Source organism: Pagrus major, chromosome 14 (assembly GCF_040436345.1).
Source record: "Pagrus major chromosome 14, Pma_NU_1.0".
NCBI lineage: Eukaryota > Metazoa > Chordata > Actinopteri > Spariformes > Sparidae > Pagrus > Pagrus major.
The window spans coordinates 11,292,389-11,313,458 of NC_133228.1; the positions used below are offsets into that span (position 1 = coordinate 11,292,389).

Consider the following 21,070-nt stretch of genomic DNA (forward strand, 5'->3'; position numbering starts at 1 on the left):
ACCAAACCTCGTCCCAACCTGCTGACACTCAATAACAATATTGAACCAATATGCATTAAAACATTTATATTTATCTGACTTTACCACATGAAGAGGAATCTGAGGTTGTCATTGTTATTTATACCATAACAAACATGACATACAGTATATGCAGTGGTGGGGAAAGTATTCAGATCATTAACTTGGAGTATCTATACTGCATTGTAGAGACCAATACACCCTTACAAGTAAAAGCCCAACATTAAAAATGTCACTTAGTCCCTTTAGAAAAATATACTTCAAATATTAAAAGTAAAAGTACTCATAATTTAGAAAAGTGGCTCCTCCTGAGTGTTACTATTATATTATGATAAGTGATGCATTCATGTGTGCATAGATGGTTGAGATGGAGCTACTATTTTATCTAGTTTTGAGAAGGCTAATGTAATCTGAAATATAATAAAGTACTTTCTATAACAGTGCATCATATTATACAGTGACATAAAATGTACCCAAGAGTCATACTTGAGTAAAAGTAAAGATATTGTCCTAAAATATTACTTAGCTAAGAGCCAAAGTCACCCATACGAATTGTACTTGAGTAAAAGTCTTAAAGTATCTGACATTAAATACACTTAAGTATCACAAGTGAATGTAAAGTTATACATAAATGTACATGTATATACTGTATACTATGGTTTGACTGATTATTGGCTCTGATGTCCAACATTTCTGATTATTTGAATCAATGTTTTTATTTTCTTTTTATCTGATTACCAATAGAATAAATTAGGGTTAGTTACTGCTAAATTATCATGTGCAAAGTATATAGTAAAGGTGAGAAAGGGTGTAATATGGTAGAAATAATGTAACACTGTTCAAATCAGATCAGTTTCAGCCCAAAATCACCATCACATTGCCTCAGTGGGCTGTTGCCTAGTATGTGTTTTTTGGTATTTTATTGTGAAAAACTGTGGCTTAATTGAGCATTTACGTAATCAGTATCATATGATAGGCCAATATGACGTAGTTGACGTTTAATTACGTCAGTGATTCGCAGCTTGAGGAGACGACCTGCTGCTTCTACAGTGTTGTGTTCACGGACATCTCGACATTTTATAGTCTAGTTCATGAGACATTACACGCATCCAGACCGACCCGTGACGTCTCGAGCCACCAGGAAGTGATTGCCTCCTGCCAAAAACCGGGGGGGGGGGGGGGAGCTCCCACTTTCAGCTCCCGGCGTGCCCATTGGCTGAAAGCATAGGTGTGTCAGGGGGGTGTGTGCGCCGTGTCGCCGTCCGTCCGTCGATGCGTTTACTTCCTGTGGAGGACGAGCGGAGGTTTGACAGCGCGCAGGGAGGAGACGCGTCAAGTTTTCCAGCGGAGCAGATCTGGAGCAGTGTGTCGGACCCAAACACCTCCCTCCTCCGGTCACACACACACGGCCGTCCATCCCGGTGACGGCGCGGGGAAATGCTCCGGATAGCAGCCTGTGAGGTAACTCAGAAGCTTTATTTCCCAGTTATGTAAACCTTCCATGGCTGTTTTAAACTAACTCATACTCTACTGTGCAGGAGTAACAAGTTGAAAGTCCATGCGCTGTCATATTCTGCTGATTTCGATTAATGCACAGAAGAATTCAGTCTTGCTGTGTGTTGCAAGTGAACTTCACTTTCCTGACTCGCCCTCACCTGCTTTTGTGATCAGCCACTCACACCTACAGTGGTGTCGAGAATAGTTTCAGTCTGATGAGAGGAAGACATTAGTTGGCCGTAAATTCCCCTTTCAGCCTCCATTAGACTTCCTTTTACATGTCTGTGCAGCAGCAGCAGCTCTTAACATGAGTACTGTCTGTAAACGTTGATCTAGTTTTAATCAGACTGTGGATGCTGGTTTGGGGATGTCTCCTGTATCTGATTTTTGGTGGCTCATGGATGACCTTGGATGTGGAGAGATCCAACCATAAACTGAGGTAACAAGAGCATCAACATACAGCCGACCTCACATACAAAGTGATTTTCTGTGGTCTGTTGTGTCCTCGCTGTCATCTGCTAACGTGCTCTGAGTGCAGCTACTGTTTCCTCTTCCCCTATGACCTAAAGATAGCGGCCTCCTGTCTGGGATTATAGTTCCTCTGGGATTTAAAACACAATGTCCTCTGAGGTGAAACAGGGACCGGTCCCCGGTCATCTATGAAAGGGGAAATAAAGTCACGCCAGCCCAGTTAGGAGTTGTTGTTGTTGTTGTTGGCCTATTTTAATATCAGCACGGAGAACCAGATCAGGTGGGTTCATCAGAAAGACCTGACTCTCCTGTATGTCTTTAGTTTTTCTTACGCAGTCAGGATCAAGTGCACAACATCATTTGATTCAAGAGAACCGTCAGTTTCAGTCTTACTCATTTAAAAGTCTAAATTTGACATTTGCCTTACATCTGACCTTTCCTGACCAAGCCACAGCCATCAATTATCATATTATCCCAGGTGTCATCCTATTGATTGACTGGCCATGTAGATGTGCCCAAAAACAAGTTAGGACAGTGAATATTAATGTTAGTAAATCACAACCGAAGGCACTGAAGCAGACGTGACTTGAATAACATGAACAACAGAAGTAGCTCGACTACAACCGTTGCCCCAGAGGATGAAACTACGTTGATTTCCTTGACAAATCAGTGCTGAAGAATATGGTGGTATCATGGTTTTCACTACAGATCCCCTGAATGCCCAAACAAGATATGTGTGATACCACTGAACATCTGAAAAACTCACTCAACATGAGTTTTTAAAGCTTATGGATGGCATTAGAGGTTCAAAGGTTATTAAACATTTAAGAGCAATAGCCGTCTAGGTCTTTATTTGTTTTGTTATCCGATTAAGGTTGCAACTAATGATTATTTTTATTTGCCTTAATCAACTGATCATCGATTTGGTCTAAAAAACATCAGAAAACAGGGGAAATGTTTGTCATCAAACCCTGGAGCACAACGTGTTGTTTCATCTGACCAACAGTCCAAAGTCTTTAATCTAATGTTGTGTAAGACCCAAGAAAACCAGCACCTCCCCACATTTTAGAACCTGGAAACATCAAATGTTTTAGCATTTTTGCTTGACAAATTGCTTGAACGATGATCAAAAGAACTGCAGATTTATTTTCTTTAAAGGACTAATTGATGAATCGAATGAGCGTCACAGTCAGTCATGCCAGAGAGCAGCTCGAGACACGCAGAACTCAGATCTACACCATGAAATTGTCAAAACCAGATATGGATTTGGTCGATCTGGGTCATATGGCCTGAAAATGCTATAATAAAATAATAACAATTATAATGTTTTTGAAATCTCCTCAAAAGCACAGACTGGAAAACAAAATTAAATATCACGATATTTTTGACCAAATGCCGCAATATCAATATTGCATCAGTATTGTATGGATGACTATTGATACCTTCGCAAAATATTAACACAATGAGATTTTTAATGATCACCAGTAATGTGGACATAATGATAATAATGAAGTGGTTAAAGGTGCACAATGTAAGAATTTTGGTTTAAAGCGTTTAGATTGTGAAGAAATAGCTTCCTACCTTTTGTCAAAGACATCTATGTGTTGTGTTGCAGAGATGTCCTCTAAAGTTAGCATGCTAACCAGCCAGCCCCAGCCTGTCCTGTCTCGTATTACCACCGCAAGCGCCCAGTCTGGATCACTAACTGCACAGCTAACGGAGCTAACTAGCTAACGGCAGCTACAGTTAGCGGTTACTCTGGTGATATGCTGCCCCCTATGTTGTACCTTTAAGGCAAATATAAAGCAGTCTGGTTAGTTCTGACAGTTACATCACTTTACCGTAATGCAGCCTTTAAAACCAGGAAAGGACAACACACATGCCATATTACAGTAAAGATATAATATATATTGTATTATAATATTTTGGATACAACTTTGCAAAAAACAACACATTGAAAATGACAATAAAGGAATTCCAAGCAGGACTTCCACAGCCACAGATACATGGGAAATGATGGGTTACTTTTTAGATGAACTCAGTGCACTGAAGTCCAAACTGCTTATTGTGTTTCAGAGAAAAACACGTTTGCCTAATCTACCGTCTGATGGAGAAATCTGCTTCAGCTGCCAGGAGCTTCATCAGTTTGTCAGAGGGCACGTTATGCGTCAGAGCAGCTCGAAAGACCTGTTAGACGATCGCTTACCGCAGTAGACACCGTACTGCACAATATACTGTAGGTACAAGCATAAATCTTTCCACACCCGCTCCCCCTTGCACAACTGCGGTGAACTGTCGGGACCTGTCCTCTGAAATGCTGCAACCTAAAGACAAGATAAACTAGAACAAGCATGCTTCGATCAATTACTGTCTGGCCTCATCCACCAGAGTTGACAGAGTGACAGAGAGCGTTTTGCCTCATCCTAAGCAGTGAAAGTTAGAGTTGCACAACCTCGTGTTAGCTTATGTTTCTTCCACGCTCGGCTTACAGATGTGTGCAGCTGTGAAAACTGAGTTTGTGAGATTTCACAGTCAAATCTCACAGTATCATCAGAGATATGTTAGTGATTCCTGCCTTAAATGCTGTAATACATTTGTTAGCATTATAACACTGATCAAATTTTATTCTAATAATGTAAGAGGAAAGGGTTAGGGGGTTTAGACGGAGAGAATTACCATCTTTATGAAGGTTTTTCTGCATTTATCCTCATTCATCATTACTAACGGAGGTTTTACAGACAGTACGCTTTGTAACAATCTGCCTCCATGAATTACTGAAAGTTGGAGGGAGTGTTATAGAACATGGCTGTGAGCTGTGATGTCGTGTGATAGCTCAAACAGATGTCCTCTTACCCCGCTGTGAGCAGCTGGGAGCTCCACCAAACTCCCTCCCACCACACATACTTTGAGATCCACTCTGAGAGGACAGGCAGCAGCCAGAGACACGGACGTACAAAGTGACTGCAATCTATTCAGATACTCAGAGTTGGTCAATAAGTTTGAGTTGGAGCTTGCAGGTTGTGTACTTTGGCTGAAAAGGTTGGAATTTAATCTATGAGTGGTGCGATTGAAATAATGGTCCACTGTTGACTCTTTGTGCATGGTTCACTTATTAAACAATCACCTTCACATCACGAACCTACCGCTGGCATTAGTAGCTTCATAACAGAACTGAAGTAAAATGTTTGGCTTTATTTTGTCTGAAACATGTAGGACAGCAAAGAAGCTCAGATCTTCCCTCATACGTGTTGTGTTGCTTGTAGAAATGTAGTTGAAGGTAACTCCACCAATTTTACACATGAAAGTGTGTTCACAGGTCTTAGAGTGTACTACTGCACATGTGAAAAAAGTAGTATAACGTCTCACTGGAGGCACATTATCAGATTTCATGTAGCTTCCTCTGGAGCCACAAAAGGTTTTATACTACTTTTTTATTACTATTATTTTTAAATATGCAGTAGTTCTCTCTAAGACTTGTAAACACACTTTAATGTGTAAAGTTGGTGGAGTTACCCTTTAATATAGTAATAATATACTGATAAAGTAGCAAATTGCAGTCATATTGCCTGCCAACCAGGTTCTTCCTGTGTTGAGCAATGGCACCATCAACAGCTAGCAGCTCTCGGACTGTCTGAGCAGAAACATATGACATCATTTTCCTAAAGCATGGTTTTCCTTTTCCACATGAGTAATGGGCAATATAAAAAGAATCATGAAATTGAATCACGTCCGGGCAAAAATCATATCAACATCTCATATTGCCTGCTCATTGATTGAAGCATTGCCCATAATGGTCCAACACAGCCGGTGATATTAACCGCACTTTCATGTCCTTCGTGGCTGATCCACACTAAAATGCCTGCTTAATGTGGACGAAAGCTTAAAAGGGTGAGAATACAAACCGAAAAATGAGTCATCTCAGTTTCTGTCATTTTTTCTGAGAACATGAGAGAAACTAACCAGGCTTTGGTGAGAGTTTGAAAAGGTCAGAGACAGTTGTGGTTGTCTTAAAATTAACTAATCTAAAAACTACCTTTTTTCAGAGGTTTTTTCAGAGTGTGTCATCATGAAAGCCACAAACAATGTAATGTCTGCCTCAGTCAGTTTCATTATCACTCACTGGCTTACTCTCTTCCCCCCCTTATCACAGTCTGGTGAGTGAGGGGTTGTTCCTTCCATGTCTGCTTTGATCTCCACCATGGCGGGGGATCTCTTCAGCCCACCGTCCCCACTGGGGGATTCCCTGCTGGACAGTCCGCTGTGTGGAGACCTGATGGAGGATCTTCGTGACATCTCCCAGTCCATAGGAGACGACACGCTGGGATTTGATTTCCCACAGTATCAGAGTGCTGGCTCGGGGTCTGAGAGCTCCATCGCGCTGGGTGAGTAGTTGAATGTTTGAAAGAAAGAGAAGACATTGTGACAAGTCTTCAGGAGACACCTAACTATAATACTCAAGTCAACAAAAGAAGCAGCCTGTTTCACAGGAATCCTCAGCGTTTAATGCAAAATACAGTTTAATTAGATGAATGTGTCCTGATCTGTAACAGATGTCTTGTTTTTGCCATCACTAGGATTTTTAGGTATTTAAGTATGAGAAAAGGGTCAAATCCTCATGTTGGTTTAGTTGGTAACATTAGAAACAGAAGCCTGTGTTTCCTTTGATTGTAAGTGGTTTTTCAACCTGTTTCTTTGGTTGGCATATGTTTGTAACATAAAGAAAATATAGGTTTTCTTGTAGACACTTTTCCTGTACAACATAGTTTAGTGGTTAACTTAATTTTCTGTAATGGTGCGTTCCATTTATGTCTGAAGTTGGAAGTCGGAGCTGGGAATTACGTCATACCCGGGTTGACTGCATTCCAGTACAAGTCTGGAGGCCAATTCTAGCCAGGTTAGAGATTATGAGCTATTGTTTACAATACCAGTTGGTTAGCAATGCATTACATGATATTTTTGCGCATACAAACACCGAAGCAACATATTCAAGGATAGAAGTTGGACAGAACTGTTTGTAAGACCGATTTAATGAGACACAAATAAGACAATAAACATTAGATTCTAGAGCTTTCACGGTTGTTGATTCGCTAAGCAGCCATCTTGGATTTTGAGGTCAGGGTTGGTGAGGTGCGTCCGACTTTTTTAGCTTAGCATAATGACTGGAAAAAGCTCGCCTGGCTCTGTCTAGGCTACCTCTAAAGCTCACTCATTAACATGTCATATCTTGTTTGTTACTGTGCATTCACGTGCTCCTCGGTGGTCCCATTTCTAGAGTTTGGAAGTAGTTCTTCTGACTCCAGTGTGTTAATGAGCTTTTAAGTCCTAAAATGGTCGCTAAAAGGGTGTGTTGTATTTATCAGGGTTAACGCTAATAAATAACTTTTCCAACCAAGCTAGGTCCCTCTACGTGGACAGCAGCTTAGAGTTAGAACCTAATACCATATTAGAATTTATATGTGAGCAAAAAATTGATAAGCAATGTAAGTTTCTGACCATCAACAAAACATTTCCTTTCATCATCAGTTGTTGTTGTGTCAACGTTTCATGTGAAGATTTTAGTCGGTAACTCATTTGACTGATTATTCCACATGAACGCACCTTACAAACAGCTAACAAATGGTTAGCTTACTCCAAGCTAAGCTAAGCTAACTGGCTGCTGACTGAAGCTAGCTTTATGAGTCATGAGACATACTGCATGAGTGGCAAAATGGCAAATAAGTATCTTTTTCAACGTTTCAAACTATTCATTAAAGTGTTGTCAGTTTGCAAAGAAAGTTAATAAAGAGAGTATTTTGTGTAACATTTTTCTATAAAGTGGATGTCGCAGTTTGCATTGCATTTATTCAAATGATAGTCCAGTGACATCACTTTCTATTGTCTCCTTTCTGCTCTGTTGTGTCTAGACACATTGACCCCAGCCTCCAGTCCGTCTTCAGGGGTGTGTGGAGCCACACAGGGCCCAGATGAGACCTCCACCCCCCTCAACCTGGAGTGCCGGGTGTGCTCTGACAAGGCTTCAGGCTTCCACTACGGCGTGCATGCCTGTGAGGGCTGCAAGGTGAGACATACTGACATAATATACGGACATAAACGGCATTAAAGATATAAATATAAGCACTCAGACTGATAATAATGTGTGCTGCAGAGGTAAATGTTGTCTTTGGTCTCCCTCCACGTGGCTGTGTAAATGTACCAAAGGTGAAACACCCGATACAAACACAGACAAGTGTACACATGAACATACATGCCCGCACGCACACACACCCAAACACATGTCCACCCCAGAGGCACCTGACCTAGAGGCCAGTGGAAAGTTTCTGAGACACATAGTCGGGTCATGTGAGGTGGGGGACACAGTGGCCTTGGTTGCCTGGTCACCTCTCCCTTGCTTGGCACAGAGCCCAACAGAGTGACACATGAAGCTGCTGCCGCTGCTGGCACAGAGCCCTGCTGTGCTTCATATTAAATATTACAGAGTCATCCTTAGGATTTAATGACAAGAGACATTTGTTATCTTAAAGGTGGATAATTAAATGAGCTCTGCAGGACACTTCTGTGTTCTGAAATTCCTGAGATTCTTGAGATTTTAGGGACAAAAGTGTCACTGGAAAACCATGACAGTGAGAACATTTTGACCACTGAGACCAGTGATTGGTGTTGGAGGTGTTGGAACCATTGAGGGGTTAAGTGCTGCATTGTTTGTAAAGTCAAGTGAGCTTGTCATGAGTCTCTAAGCCAGTGGCAGGTTGTTGCTGTTAATCTGAGCCTTTGTTTGCTATTCCTGCCCGACTTCTGAACTTGTGACCTTGCCCTCTTTAATGTTTTCCTCCATCAGCTGCAGCTCCACCTTGAAATCCAGACAGAGTTGGCACAGTCGCTACTTGAGTTCTCCTCTTTGTTTTCCCCCTCCTGGAGAGAATCTGCTTTTTTTCGCTCGTTTAGACGAGCTCCATGCATTCATTTTCACTCTAATCTATCTGAGACAGAAGAGATGGACACCGGCAGGAAGCTAACGTTTCACAATTTGCATTTCTCTGTCCAAGTTTTTGTAAAATGTCCTGCCAGTTGCACAATGCACATCTGTGTGTTTTTGAGTGCTGCTAAATTGGCCATATTCCTGCAGGGCTCTGGTTTACAACCCATGTCTCATTCATCAGAATCAACACAAGTAACGCTCCTCCCGTTCAGACCACAGGGACAGGATGACTCTGAACTGTTGGACGCTGTTCCTAAATTATTGCGCCATCATGGAAAAGTCTGCCTCGTGATGTGTAGCAGTCACAGTTGACGGTTTCCATGCTGGACGGGCTCTGCATATCATTTTCAACACCTCGCTTTAAGAGAGGAGCGCTTCATAGTGGGAATGTGAATGGAATGTGCCGTGATGCTGTGGTGCCGGGGCTTAAGTCTGTGGCGATGACGGTACGACATGTGTACAGGACAGTCAGAGACAGCACCTCTTACTGCTGGTGGAGGTCAGGTTGAATAGGTTTCCCACCTAGATTGAACTTTTCCTTCTGTTCCACTTAAAGATGTTTGCCTTTAAGGAAGCATTGCACAACACCTGTCTTTGCTTATGTTTTTTGGCCTTGTTACTCACCTCTCATGGCTATATATCACAGCAAAGTATTGGCCTCTGGTAATGTCTGTTCTCTCATGCACAGACATGCAAAGACATGCGAGCTGTAAACAAGCACATCTGTTTTCTCCTCCTTGTGCATCTCTGTTGTTTTGTAATGTATTTAATGACTATCATGTGTCACTCAAGTAGATGCCCGGACCTCCAGTGTTTTCATGAACATTACAGCTTGTTCTACCCCAAAACTGTTTTTTGTGGTTTAAAATAACAAAGAAGTGACAAGCACATGATAATCCTTCATAACAATGTGTCTTCAACATTTAAAGCAGATAAGACCTTCTGTAGGATGATGGCTGATGTGTTGCGTGACCAGATATATCGCAATATTCCCTTCCCGACAGTGACTGATGACTAAAATGTCAACAATGTACATCAGTGTGCGTCAGTTTACGTAAAAGGATCATCTGCAAGCATGTGTTGGCCCATTGCCCTGTATCTTTGTGTGTGTTAGAGCGCTACAGGATGTCTTGTTCAGTCAGGGTTCTTCATCAGAAAGGTCAGAGCTCACTATAAACCTTGAAGAACATATATCTTTAAATAGAGATGTAATGGCTCCATACAGTCCAATCCAAGGTGGATGGTCCTACCAGGGCTCTCAATGTACAGAATGCATGAACAGTATTATAAGGGGCTGCAGATATACAGTAGGTGTCTGACATATGGTGTATGATCAGTCATCAAGAGTAGTTTTTCTGTGTAGTGATGAAGTGTGATCAGATTTCATGGATAGATACCAGATCATCTTAATCTCCCTGTTGTCTTAAAGATATAAAATGCACCATTTTTGTATTAATCTCTAAAAAGGACAAAACCTTTGTGCAATACATAAGAATTGGTCACCTTGAATTTATACAAGCAGCATATCACCAGAGAAACTGTTAACTGCTGCTAACTGTTTTCTGTTTATACATTCATGACTTTAGCTACTGTTAGCTTGTTAGCTCAGTTAGCCGTGCAGCTAGGTGGACTACCAGGGGGTTGTTCGTGTTTGCTCTGCTAGCACAGGAGCTTTGGACTGGGAGAAAAAGGTTTTCAGGCCCGGGGCTAGCTGGTTAGCATGCTAACTTCACTAGATATCTCTTAACAAAGGAACATAGACGCCTTTGATGTAACGTCAAAACTGTTAATAATTTGATCATTTTAATTAACTAATTATTTTTTATCTTACATATTGCACCTTTAATTTATCCAGAATGTTTCCAACAATGTTTAAACTCAGAAATATATAATGTTTATACAAAGTAAGGGTGCTTTTCATTTGGTCACCTGTCACTGTAAATTCCAGGAGAGAGAGACTAGACTTAAACATTTATGCCTGAGTTATGTCAGATGGATTTTTATCAGCAATGGTGTTTAATAATCTTTAATAATGAGGACAACAACTCCCATGATGCATCTTTTGTTTTATTTTGCTCATGAGACTCTTAAATGCAGAAATTACGTACCGTGCATTTAAGGATCAAACATGACGTGTAAAGAAATTTGCATTCTTACACTTTCTTGTCTTTGGGGCCCTTAAACCCAGCATTTGTAAAACCATTTACAGATTAAATTAAGGATTAACAGACCACTGATAAGAGCTATAAACCCTGTCGTTATAAAGGCGATGCATGTCTGACAGTTATCCTGTTTGCCAGGAGTGAGGCCTCTGCAGCACATGTGAAGGATTATCAGTGGGCCGATTTAGCCCTGATCCACCTGAGGCTGCAGACGGGGGAAGTGTGCTTGGATGCTGCCATGTTTGAGTTAGAGAAATAAACAGCCTTGGTACAACTTTTTAAAAAAAAGTTAAATGATGATGTTTTCTAAATAATAATAGTAATAATAACTACACGATTGTAACTGGACTCAGTCTTGCCATGCAATTCAGAACTTTAAGCTCACTGAACCAGAGTGAATGGGAAGCCATGAACATTGTTAAATAAGGCTTGAATTAATTTGGTCAAACATGTGTTGAATTGCATGAATAGACAGGCTCAGACAGCTAATGTTGTACACTGAATTAATGAAATCCTTGAACTGTTAAGTAGGACAAGACAGTCATTCTCCAACTTATTGAATAGCAGCTGCAAAATTCACTTCTGGTTTAAAATTCAATCAAGAGGCAGCAGAGAATGTGTCTGATGTCAAGGGTGGGTGAAGACATCAGAAAGGTTAATTGATTCCCGTACGGGCTGAGTGTTTGTGTGGGCGTATTGTGGACTCAGACCAGAATGTTTTAATATAATCTTCAAATGAAGCTGTAAATAAAGTTGACAGCTACAGTACATCTCTCTGTCTCTACCAGGGTTTCTTCAGGAGGACCATCAGACTAAAGCTGGAGTACGACAAGTGCGAACGCAACTGCAAGATCCAAAAAAAGAACCGCAACAAGTGCCAGTACTGCCGATTCCACAAGTGCCTCTCGGTGGGCATGTCCCATAACGGTAAGGCCTGAAACCTCCAAAGTACACTACCCAGAATGAGTTAGGGACATTAGGATATTTTAGCGTTTCACTTGATTGTTTATTCTGTGACATTTCTGAATGTTTATTTTGTGTTTTGTGAATATTTTTGGCTACATTTGACTTTGCATGTATGCACCCATATCCCCAAATCCCTAACTAATTTTGAGTAGTGTAGTTTAAAGCTGAACTGTGTAACTTTTGTTAAATAATAGCCACAAATGACAATTAAAGGATAATTATCCAGCGAGGGTTCATACTTGAAACTGCAGTAGTACATGCAGAGAATGACTTGCAAATAGTTTTGTTTTGTGTCCATAATTACAGACCCCTAGCGTTCAAATACCACCACTGACATGAGAGACAGGCTCATTTTCTCTGTTTTTATATGCACATGAAGCATTATTGAGACAGAAACAGGACCAATAAAGCATGTCAACAAATAAGTGACGAGCTTGGCCTGCCAGGTGTGTAGCCAGTTTTGTTGAAAACGTTGTTAAAAGACGTATGAACCACTCTATATGTAGAATGCTAAAAATGTTAGCTAAATATCCTGTTGAATTTTTCACTCGGAAAAATGTACAAATAGAGCTGTATTGGCCCACATTCATCAGCAGCAAAACCACTGAGTGTACTAATTTGAGCAAGAGTATGCTTTACTGCTTCTGTGTTTAACTATTAATTATTTTTTTTAGGAGAATTAAATTGAGTAAATATGATTTTGCCGGGGGGGAATAAAACAGACAGGACTTTATTGAATCCCCCCTGTCATTGTTTATAACATGTGAAGTGATGAGTTGTGATGTTGAGGTTCCATACACTTTTCAAAATACAATAAATGTGCATGTTTGTTCCATTTCTTTATATTGATTGTTTAAAAAAAACTACAGAATTATTTGTACAGTGCTTTGCCATAAATGTATTTAGTTATGCTAATGCCAATAAAGCTATTTGAATTTGAATTTACTCAAAATTGTAGGCTGCTGGGACCAAAGTTTATTTGGCTTCTGAAGGGGTGTGTGTCAGAAGTCCTGAAATGAAACTTTATAGGAATGAAATAAACTGCAGCATGTAGTTACATAAAATTCTACTCAGAAGGTCCTCAGCCGACATCATAGTATATGTTCTTTACAACAACAGCACGATTCCTTCTGTGATCTGGCTCCAGTTCAGTGTGCTTTACATTGACTGGGTTTTTATAGAACAATGTCCTGCCGGAGCCTGCTTGACACTGAGAAAACACAGGCCCATATAGCTCCACATCTGGCCTGTCATCTGCACCGACTGCAGAGGGGTCATTGGGTTTGTTACGATGGCCTCCCACTGCAGACAGAGCAGTGTAGGAAACCTGAGAGGAAGACGACATGTTGTCCTCAGAAGAGAGGAAAGAATTCTGAATGTGGGTGAATGTTTGTGTGTCTGCACGCATGCATGTTTGCTGTAACAGGATATGTCTGATGTCTCTGTATGTGTTGTAAAATAAGACACCCTACCATTTGAAAAACTCCTCTAGCTGCTGCTAACGCTGAATGTTTCTGTGCCCCAGCCATCCGGTTTGGTCGGATGCCTCAGGCGGAGAAACTAAAGCTCAAGGCAGAACGAAAGGTGGTGGAGAAAGAGGTGGCGGGCCCCATGCTGGCCGACCACAAGATTCTGGTGAGGGAGATCCACGGAGCCTATGTGAAAAACTTCAGCATGAACAAGGCTAAGGCTCGGCTCATACTCACCGGAAAGACCAGCAAGCCGGTAAAGGAAAAAATAAAGCACGGAACAGAGGTTTGGGCATATTTTTTATCTGTATCCTCACCTTCCAACATCCTGCTGTGTCTTCTTTCCCAGCAGCCTTTCATCATTCATGACATGGAGACGTTCCAGCTGGCAGAGAGGACGTTAGCGGCACACATGGTAAACGGTGACAATCCGGAGCCCGAGAGTGGCCTTCAAGCTGGGGAGCTGGTTCCGGCTGTGGGGTGTGGGGAGCTCCAGCAGAGGGAGGCTGAAGCCAGGCTCTTCCACTGCTGCCAGAGTACGTCGGTGGAGACGGTCACGGAGCTGACGGAGTTCGCCAAGGCTGTGCCGGGTTTCCAGAGCCTGGATCTAAATGACCAGGTGGGTTTAAGGGATGCCACATGGAAGATTGTACTTAAAGGATTAGTTCACCTAAAAATGAAAATTCAGTCATTATCTTCCCAGTCTCATGCTGATGGAAAGTAGGGTGAAGTTTCGTGGTTCATAGCAAAACAGTGATGCAGCATTCTCCTAAACAACTAAAGTAGATGGGGACTTGTTTTAAAACGTAAAAAAAAACAGCAGCAGCAAAATATAAAATGGCTCCATGCAGCTCTTGTGGTGTAACGCAGGCCTCCAGAAGCCCTGAGATCCCAAATTGATTTGATATAGACGGTATTTAGACCTTTTTTTAAGCCAGAATCTTCACTGTAGCTGCTAAGCTAAAACCATTGGCTAAGACCATTAGCGTTAGCATGATCAAGAGTGTAAATAACATCTTAAATTCAATTTAGGATCTCTGGGCTTCTAAATACTTAGATTACACCAGACGAGCTGTAAATCCCCATCTAATCCCAGAAATCTTATGTGGACTACTAAACTTGACCCGGCCTCCCATTGGCATGAGGGTGAGTGGATAACGACTGAATTCTCACTTTTGGGTGAACTCATCATCTAACTTGAATTAAAGAGGATGTGATTCTGTTGGAATTTTGTGAGAAAAAGCAGTCGGAGACACAAAAATACATGTTAGAGTCATTCTGCTGCCTTCCTACCTGCCTGTTTAGGTGACTCTCTTGAAGTACGGTGTTTATGAAGCCCTCTTCACTCTCCTGGCCTCCTGCATGAACAAAGACGGCCTCCTGGTGGCCCGTGGCGGAGGCTTCATCACCCGGGAGTTCCTCAAGAGCCTCCGGCGGCCATTTAGTGACATGATGGAGCCCAAATTCCAGTTTGCAGCACGCTTCAACTCCCTGGAGCTAGATGACAGTGACCTGGCCCTTTTCGTGGCTGCCATTATCTGCTGCGGAGGTAACTGAAAGTTATATTTAATTTGAACTAAAAATGCACCAGAGACTGAATTTAATTCTCCTTCTGTGCGATCCCTTCCCTTCAGATCGCCCAGGCCTGGTGGACGTGCCTTTGGTGGAGCAGCTGCAAGAAAGCATCGTTCAGGTACTACGGCTCCACCTGCTGGCCAACCACCCCGACGACAACTTCCTCTTCCCCAGACTGCTGCAGAAACTAGCCGACCTCCGGGAGCTGGTCACGGAGCATGCTCAGCTGGTGCAGGAAATCAAGACGACGGAGGACACGTCGCTGCACCCGCTCCTGCAAGAAATATACAGGGACATGTACTGAGAGGATAGCACATGGTCATGGACAAAGATTACTGTATGCCGTTCATTAATCAAATATTTACTGATGCTATCATGCATATCAATGTACTGTAAGTAGCCTATTGTGCAGCCACTGTGGATGCACCCTGCAGAGGTTGCACGGAGACCATGTGACTTCCTACTGAAACAAAACAAATGAAATGGGGGAAAGGCAGCTCTTGTAGGTGGCGTGACTTCTTCCATGAAAGGGGGACACAGCAAGGAACAAGCTTTTTTGATTTTCACACCACAGATGTGCAGAGATTTCCTTTACATGCATTAATTTGAATTTAGTGCACCCAGTTGCTACAGATGATGCCCTGGATGCCAGCTCTTCCTAAACAAAAGCTAAAGAGGGAGTAAGCTATGCAAATTTTCATCGTATTTAAAATGGGTATACACATATTAAAGATACAGGGACATGACTGCAGCAGTCATGCATGCACTAGGGCTGCAACTAACGATTATTTTCATTGTTAACTGGTCTGTGGATCCTTTTTTTTGTTCTATTAAATGTCAGAAAATGGTGACAAATGTCAGTCAGTGATTCCCAAAACCCAAAATGATGTCCTCAAATGTGTTGGTTCTTTAAGATATTCAGTTTACTGTTTCAGAGGAGTAGAGAAACCAGAAAATATTCACATTTAAGCAGCTGGAATCGATTTATTGATTATCATAATAGTTGGCAATGGACAATAATTGATTCATTGTTGCAGCTCTAGCATGCAGTGATGTTAAATATAAGTATTGCCTGTGAACAATAAACCGAATTGTGCGTATGGGATAATAACGTTTTTAATCACTGAAGCAACTGAAATATGTCAGACATCGGACATCAGACATAGTCCTAATATTTTTGATATTTACAGTATATGATACTGTATGTTAATTTTAAAGTTGTTCGGATTTGGTTAATATCACTGTCATGTCCTTTCATTTTGTACTAGTGACTAATTGATCTCCCTTGACCATTTTGAGATGAGTGCATGAAGAAACACCTGCATCAGTATTCACCAAGTGCCATTATGTCTCAGTGCCTGAGGTCGTGTTTTCTCTCTTTCGATCGTATGCCTTCAGTGGGTAGCTTTTTAAACCATGTAATGTAATGTAATGCTGAACCAGGGAATGTCCTCACATATAAGCAGTGAATTTATTGGAGCCTTACTTCCACTATAAGCAGCCATAATTTGAAAATAATTGCAGTTATGTATTTATTTTAATCCTTTATCCTGTTGCTAAAAAAACAGCACAACATGATAGCTCATCTAACCTTTTTTGTCAGATCAGTGTGACAGAGGACGAAATGTTTTGTACTAATCCTGCCATTTAATCACTTTGTTTTCAGGAAAAAAAGACTGCATCGGCCAGTATTGAATATTTTGACCACAAACGCAATAATCTGTTAAGCTGGTTTATGTGTTATTGTGTAAATATAACAAGAATGTGGTGACCACAGTGGAAGGGGTGTGTGTATGTGCAGACAGTGAAACAGGCCTCACAAAGAGGAGAATCACTGTTTTCTCACCCTTATGAAACAGTCTATATTTTTTATCATGTACAGTTTGCTGTTTCAGTAAAATGAATCATATTATGTGGTAGTCTAAAATAAACTAATATATTTAACTGAGTTTTTTGTAATGTTTTTTTTTTACCTGCCTAAAAATACCAATACAGACCTTTTTGACTGCAGCCATTTTGACATGAGCACAATTATAACTAACGTCATTAATTAAGGGTTTTTTTTGTTCCAATGCCTTAATTAATGGGATTAGAAACACCTGTGTTTATCTTCTATTAATGTCAAAATGGCTGCTGTGAAAAGGGTCTATTATCTGCTCACATGATTCAAACCCTACTGTTCCTATAAATAAGCTAATAGGCCTTTTTCACTGCAGGCATTTTGAGCTGTGGTAACAGGAAAAGCACAGGTGGAACTGATAATGTTAATGATAGCTTTGTTCCATTTAATTTAAGTGTCCCTGTGAGGCTTTAAAGGTGCACTTTGTCATTTTGTGGAAGACATTTTAATCAGAAGAGATAGATATTTTTATGCCTAAAGACACTAATTAAACAAACTTTCTTAATTTTAATGACTGAACAAACTGAATATTAACTGACCTTTATGGACAACACAATTTCATACTGTGTAACTTTGTTTATATGTGGCGGACCCTGCCACCTTCCTAGCTTCAAACTGTGTTCTGGGGATCTTATTTTCCTCTGAGAACAGCTTGTTTATTCAGTTACGGAAAAAATAAATATTTCTGAGTTTGTATTATTACCTCATTAATAATGTCAAAAATTAAAATTCAGAGTTTGAATTTCTTCTCCAAAACTACATAGTGCCCCTTTAATGTTATTAATTACACCTGTGCTTTTCCTTTAATGACATATTAAAGTATCTGTTGTAAATTCATTGCATTTTAGGTTTTTTTTGCCATCAATTTTAAATGGTTTATCAAACTTTCCTTTAATTTTATATAAAAATATCTTTCAACATGCGTTTGAAGCATCCTAATAATGACAACAAATGTTCAGAAGCCACTTTAATTGTCAATATTTTTTTTAAAAAAAAGCTTTGGTAGCTAGAATCTCTCCAATATATACCATTTGTAATTAAATAATTTATATGATATTTATATCTACACTCTACACACCATCCATGCTCCTGCTCCCCCGGTCCAGTAGGTGGCGGTAAAGCTTCATGAAACAACATGGCTGCGCTCGATATGAAAACCAGGAACTAGCATTTTCAGCTCCCCCTGCTAAGAGCAACATGGAGCATACTGCTAGTGAAGCCCCTCAAAAAACATTTACCTGCCAGTTGTGTGAATTAAGTAGCCCTTTTACTTACCACGGCCAGAAACCACCAAACACCAGAGCCATTGTGTAAGTGGACGTGAAGGAAGACGCTCCGTTTAGCGCTCTGGAGCTAGCTGTGCTAAAGCTAATGTTGTTAGCTGCTGCGCCATCGTCTTAAAAAGCTAAATTAAACCCTCCGGCGAGCAGTTTGGCCCTTGAAACACACGTCTGTTTTGTCTCTGAGAACCACATGCATCTAAATTAAGTTATAATTAAGTTTATGTCTGGCTTTTTATCGTCCATCAGGTTGCTTGAAGAGTGCTTTGTGACCAGAGACCCATTCAGTCCGGACAAGGAGAAGTTTCTGGTTTTGGGCTCAAACTGCAGCCTGTGCGCCATGCGTGTCTGTGTTGGATCGGTAAGATGTCCCGATAATTGAATTGCTACGGTCTGTTTTTTGCCACAGAACAAATATGTGATCATGTAATTCGGTTTATCAAGCGATTAATGTCTGGTGCACAAATGTTGGCATGCTCCTCCAGGGACAAGTGACAGCAGTGTATGATGAGGGAGTATGTAACATGAAGCAGAGACAGATATTGAGTCTGTGTGTCTGTAAATACTTTAAATGCAATATTATTGTGTCCTGGGACAGAGAAAAAGCAATTAAGGAGCTTCATCGTCGTTTAAACTGCATGTTCTCATGTGCCAGCTTTCCACTTGACATGAGATGACCTTGTAGATCAACATGCATCTATGATGATCTCCTCAGATGACTTTTTTAATCATGTGACATACATGTATACTATCTACTGAGTGAGCTTCAGATCTGTGATGCTCTTATAAATCAATTTAATCCAGTCCCACAAAAGGATAGTGAAAAGTAAACTCTGTGTGACTGGGTATATCAAGTTCATATATATTTGAGGCTGCTGGAGCGTTGATGCTGGACTCGTGCTCTCCCCTCTCTCATATCAGGACTGCAGTATCTTCTACACCAAGAGGTTCTGCATGCGCTGTGTGAACAAGCACCTGGACCAGTTCCCACATCAGATTCAGGCCGAGCTGGCCAAGAAGAAGCAGGGCTCCAGGGCAGCCGTCTCATGACATCTGACAAGAGGTCCATAACCTGCACACTAGAGGAGAAGTGTCTGCATTCTCATAAAGAGACCCAAATGTGGGACCAAACTGCAAAAACACCACAATATCCTGTAATTTATTAGCATAGCTCTGGCTTATTGTAACTTGGGTGGGAAATAAACATCACGCTTTATAATAATAATAATAGCTTACACTAATGGCCAGTAAAGTTAAACTGCTGTATTAGCCTACAGGGTGTTATTTGTTGATTGTTTATTTGTTTCTACAGAGTTTTATAGAAGCAAACAACGGGCGTGACCGGTGTTGCCAGACCCCTGACTCACACGCAGAATCAGACCTGCTGATTTTGGAGCAATAAAAAATGTCTCCCAGTTTAAAATTTTAATGGCATGCACTGTATAGTTGTGCTGCAATTGCTTTTAATTTCCTATTTTAAAAAGAAAGCAGAGTATCGAATCTTATGCACATAATTTAAGTTAGTGCAGCCCAGTTCAAAAACTATTCTGGGCTTTTTACACACTGTTCAACATGGTTATTTACTATGCATGACTTGAAAGAAGATGTGGAAGTTATAACATTTCCCAGAATCAGTCAAATTAAAAACCAGATTCATGTGTCCACTGCCTTTGAAATGTAAGGAAATTAATAAGTCATACAATTTCTCTTTGTAGTTGATGAATTATGCCTGTTGCACAATCCTTTAATGTGCCTTTTTTATGAGAAGACACATTTTTATTACTTTTTCACCAACATATGCAGCTAATGGGAACATTTATGTGAGTAATTCTATAGACACATGTTTGTGCTGACTGTGACACCTCATTTTTAACAGTGCTCTTTCATTTCTGCATCCATGCATGAGGGTGCACTGTTGACTTCTGTGAAGTCAAAAAAATGTTTTTCTTTGTTATCTTAAACTATAAAAAAGATGCGCACAGCGACCTCTCTGTATCGTTTTATGACTGTTTAATCGTGGATCATAATTAATGTTTAACCTGTCATCACACTCAGGTACACCAGCTGTGTTTTTCTCCAGGAGAATGAGCCCTAATATTTCAATCTTAAAGCATTGGTTATGCATGTGTGACCCAAACGAAATGTTCCCTCGTCTCGTTTCTCAGTCGCCCGTCTAATCAGTTTGATCAAAATCAGTTTTCATCTCAGGGATCACTCGGTACAACCCTGCTCACAGTTTGCAGCAACATAAACACATTATGGATTAAGTGTGATCCGGGCGCTAACATCGATATAACAGATGGCCTTGCTGTGTTCATCACGAGATGTTTGACTCTTTTCAAGGGTTAATTGAAACAGCATGGCCTTAAAGGCAGGCCCAGTGGTTTTTACTGGCAAACGCTGCAGAGGAATGCAGAGCAGCGGAGTTGAAGTTGGGACATTGATAACTCCTGTGCACAAGGAGCGTTTACTATTGCTGATGTATTCAATTACTGCAGGATTCCTGTGCAGCTCTGAATGTACAGAAAATAAATCAGATAACCTAAGTCTTGACATGACCACCAATTAAATTCTTAAGATGCAAACTGAGAACACCACAGAGGGAAACGGTGCAGAATTTCAAGGTCTTTTTTTTTTTTTTTTTTTTTTCTTTCTAAAGCTGCACCACTCTGTTTCCTTGCTTTTTAAATTCCAAGCACACACAAACTATTACAACCAGTGAAGCACGCAAACCACCCCTGTGGCACCAGTGGCAA

The 21,070-nt window shown here is 40.8% G+C and overlaps 2 protein-coding genes across 4 annotated transcripts; both read left to right on the top strand.

The window, feature by feature from the left end:
* The first annotated feature begins 1,298 nt into the window (after positions 1 to 1,298).
* On the top strand, positions 1,299 to 17,082 carry LOC141008446 (peroxisome proliferator-activated receptor alpha-like). Of its 2 annotated transcripts, none has more exons than XM_073480815.1 (8): positions 1,299 to 1,479; positions 6,137 to 6,368; positions 7,890 to 8,044; positions 11,913 to 12,051; positions 13,616 to 13,815; positions 13,912 to 14,178; positions 14,865 to 15,108; positions 15,194 to 17,082. In XM_073480815.1, exons 2-8 carry the CDS (start codon positions 6,164 to 6,166, stop codon positions 15,436 to 15,438), a joined length of 1,455 nt encoding a protein of 484 aa, XP_073336916.1. In that variant the 5' UTR covers positions 1,299 to 1,479; positions 6,137 to 6,163; the 3' UTR covers positions 15,439 to 17,082. The 2 variants fall into 2 exon arrangements, with proteins under 2 accessions (XP_073336916.1, XP_073336915.1); XM_073480814.1 differs by having other exon boundaries at positions 1,390 to 1,479; positions 13,909 to 14,178.
* A 1,095-nt stretch (positions 17,083 to 18,177) lies between these two features.
* cdpf1 (cysteine rich DPF motif domain containing 1) lies at positions 18,178 to 20,299 on the top strand. 2 transcript variants are annotated; one of them, XM_073480684.1, is made up of 4 exons: positions 18,178 to 18,344; positions 18,564 to 18,675; positions 19,236 to 19,377; positions 19,627 to 20,299. In XM_073480684.1, exons 1-3 carry the CDS (start codon positions 18,232 to 18,234, stop codon positions 19,362 to 19,364), a joined length of 354 nt encoding a protein of 117 aa, XP_073336785.1. In that variant the 5' UTR covers positions 18,178 to 18,231; the 3' UTR covers positions 19,365 to 19,377; positions 19,627 to 20,299. The 2 variants fall into 2 exon arrangements, with proteins under 2 accessions (XP_073336785.1, XP_073336783.1); XM_073480682.1 differs by having other exon boundaries at positions 19,236 to 20,299.
* The last annotated feature ends 771 nt before the right edge of the window (positions 20,300 to 21,070 follow it).